The following is a 2,469-nucleotide window of genomic DNA, read 5'->3' on the forward strand; positions in this document are numbered from 1 at the left end:
CATCTGTGAGCATCAAGTGGTGTTTCTCATTATTGACTCAAAAATTTGGGGTGGCAAGAGCTCTTTGCTGGGGGGGCTGTAGCTCCGCCCCTGATTTATACTCTTTCTTTATGTCTTTCTATGGAGCCCCTAAAGTATCAATAGTTCTGGTTTCTTGTGTACATGAGAAACTAACAGGTCATTTGTGAGAAGAGACTTTTTCAGAATCAGTTTCCTGACTTACAGATTTACACAATTTATGTTACAGTGTGTAAACAAAAGATGAAAAACATGACAGATGTTCTGTTTCTGGATAGCAATGATATCTAGTCTTAATGATGAAGAGTCAAGGAGACATTGTATTTTCTTATGTAGTTTTTAATTTTACATATCATAACCAACAATCTGTTGTTCCCTTGATGTTTATTTTATTATAGGAATATTGAATCACCAAAAAAAAGTCTTCTTAAAATTTGGTTTATAAACAGACATCCATGCAGACTTTAACACCTTAAAGAGATAAACGTTTTAACTTTTAATTTAAATCACAGACTTAGCCACTTCTTGAAACAAAAGATTAAACATAATTTGATCATGAAATCAGTAAATATTCATCTGCATCTCATCCCTGATCAAACAATTACACACTTTTGATTTTTGACTCACTGTTATTAACTGCAAAACACAAGACAGAGATTACAATTTTCACAATTCAAAACATTTTATATTATAATATTTAAAGCAAAAGAAAACTAAATTTAATACATTACTACTTGGCAGAAAAACCAACAACTTTAAAATAGTTTCAGAAACAAAGATAATCAGCAAACTATGTTTAGTTGAAGATTTCATGAAGCTTTGAGGACGTCTTCTTGAAGCTCATGTACTCGTGTTCAGTTGTGTTGTTAAGAAATCATTTTTACTCTTTTTTGACATTTAGTAGAATTTTTTTATTGTGTTTTTTCTTTTTGGTCTGTTTAAATGTACGTTTATTACAAAACTGCATTTTATATTTTTTCACATTTTAATCACACAATAAACCCTGTGTTTTGACTGTTGTTTTGTTTAATAAACAAAAACTATTTAAAAAAAAAAGATTAGATGTTACATTATTATTTACTCATTATTATTAGTTCCACATTAGATTTGAGATTTTTGGTTTTCTACAATGCAGATATATTTCATCATTGAGCCTCACAGATCAGTGACTGATTTTTACTTTAATCCAACAACCTGATCATTCCTCCAAAGCAAACACAGAATCCAGCATACAGAGGCTGAGTGAATGTGGTCTGGACTTTGTGGATGAGAGTCATGGAGTCAGAAACGCTGTAGAAAGACAAAGTTCCTGCTCTGTGATTTAAATAAACTCCAACTCTGGAGGATTGAGGAGCTGAAATAGAAACTCTGATATCGTTGTGGTAAAATTCATATCCAGTGGATGAACATTCTAATGCCCAGGATTTATCATTAAATCCAAACAAACATTCATCAACGGTTCCTGTACGACTGATATCTTTGTATGTAACTGACACAAAAACCCCCCCGCTCCACTCCAACTCCCAGTAACAACGTCCAGTCAGACCTTCTGCACTCAGAACCTGACACCTTTCAACAAACCTGTCTGGATGATTTGAATATTTCTGCTCTACTTTTGTCCATGTTGCTGTTCTGTTCTGTTCACTCAGAGATAGATGTGTGTTTGCTGTGTTTGGATCCAGTGTGATCTGATGATAGTACTTCATGAAGTCCTCTCTGGATCTGAAGTCTTCAAACAGAATAACATCCAGTGTGTGTGAAATCTTTGTGGTCTGGTCTCTGAGAGTCTCCTCCAGCTTCTCTGTGGCCTCAGACACAGCTTTGAGAGCATCATCAAAGCAGTGCTGAGCTTGTTGAAAGCTGGCTAAGTCTGTACAGACACTCAGATCTGACAGGGAGGAGTAGTTGTTGAGAAAATGGAGATGATCTCCTGTAGATGAGAGCTGGTCCAGCTCAGCCTCTGTTTTCCTCAGTTTGGTGATCTCCTGCTGCATCTTCTCCTGGAGTTCTTCCACTTTCCTCACTTCCTCCATCTGATAGGATTTGACCTTCTGCTCCACTTCTGAGCATTTTTGCTCCAAGAGACGGATCAAACCTTTGAAGACGTTCTGACTTTCTTTGATGCTTTTCTCAGCAGACAGATTGATGATCGCCACCGTCAGCTGAAGCTCTTCTAAATCTTCTTCTAAGTTGAGGATTCTCTCTTGGACTTTTTGTCGATCCAGTCCCAGCTTTGTCTGTCTTTCAGCCCTTTCTGCTGCAGCAGACACCATGTCATGACCTTTGTGTTCATCCATGGAGCAGAGAATACAAATACACTTTTGATCAGTGCGGCAGAAGATCTTGATTTCCTCATTGTGACAAGGACAGATGTTCTCCTGAAGCTTTAGAGTGGCTTTGACCAGCTTGTGCTTCTTTAACCCAGCAACCCTAAAATGGGGCTGGAGGTGC

The 2,469-nt window shown here is 37.1% G+C and overlaps 1 protein-coding gene across 1 annotated transcript; it reads right to left on the reverse strand.

The window, feature by feature from the left end:
* Positions 1-328: 328 nt before the first annotated feature.
* LOC112142989 (tripartite motif-containing protein 16) lies at positions 329-2,463 on the reverse strand. The gene has a single exon (XM_024266708.2). It carries the CDS (start codon positions 2,313-2,315, stop codon positions 1,200-1,202), a length of 1,116 nt encoding a protein of 371 aa, XP_024122476.2. The 5' UTR covers positions 2,316-2,463; the 3' UTR covers positions 329-1,199.
* Positions 2,464-2,469: the final 6 nt, after the last annotated feature.

The sequence above is a fragment of the Oryzias melastigma genome, linkage group LG14, assembly GCF_002922805.2.
Source record: "Oryzias melastigma strain HK-1 linkage group LG14, ASM292280v2, whole genome shotgun sequence".
Taxonomy (NCBI): Eukaryota; Metazoa; Chordata; class Actinopteri; order Beloniformes; family Adrianichthyidae; genus Oryzias; species Oryzias melastigma.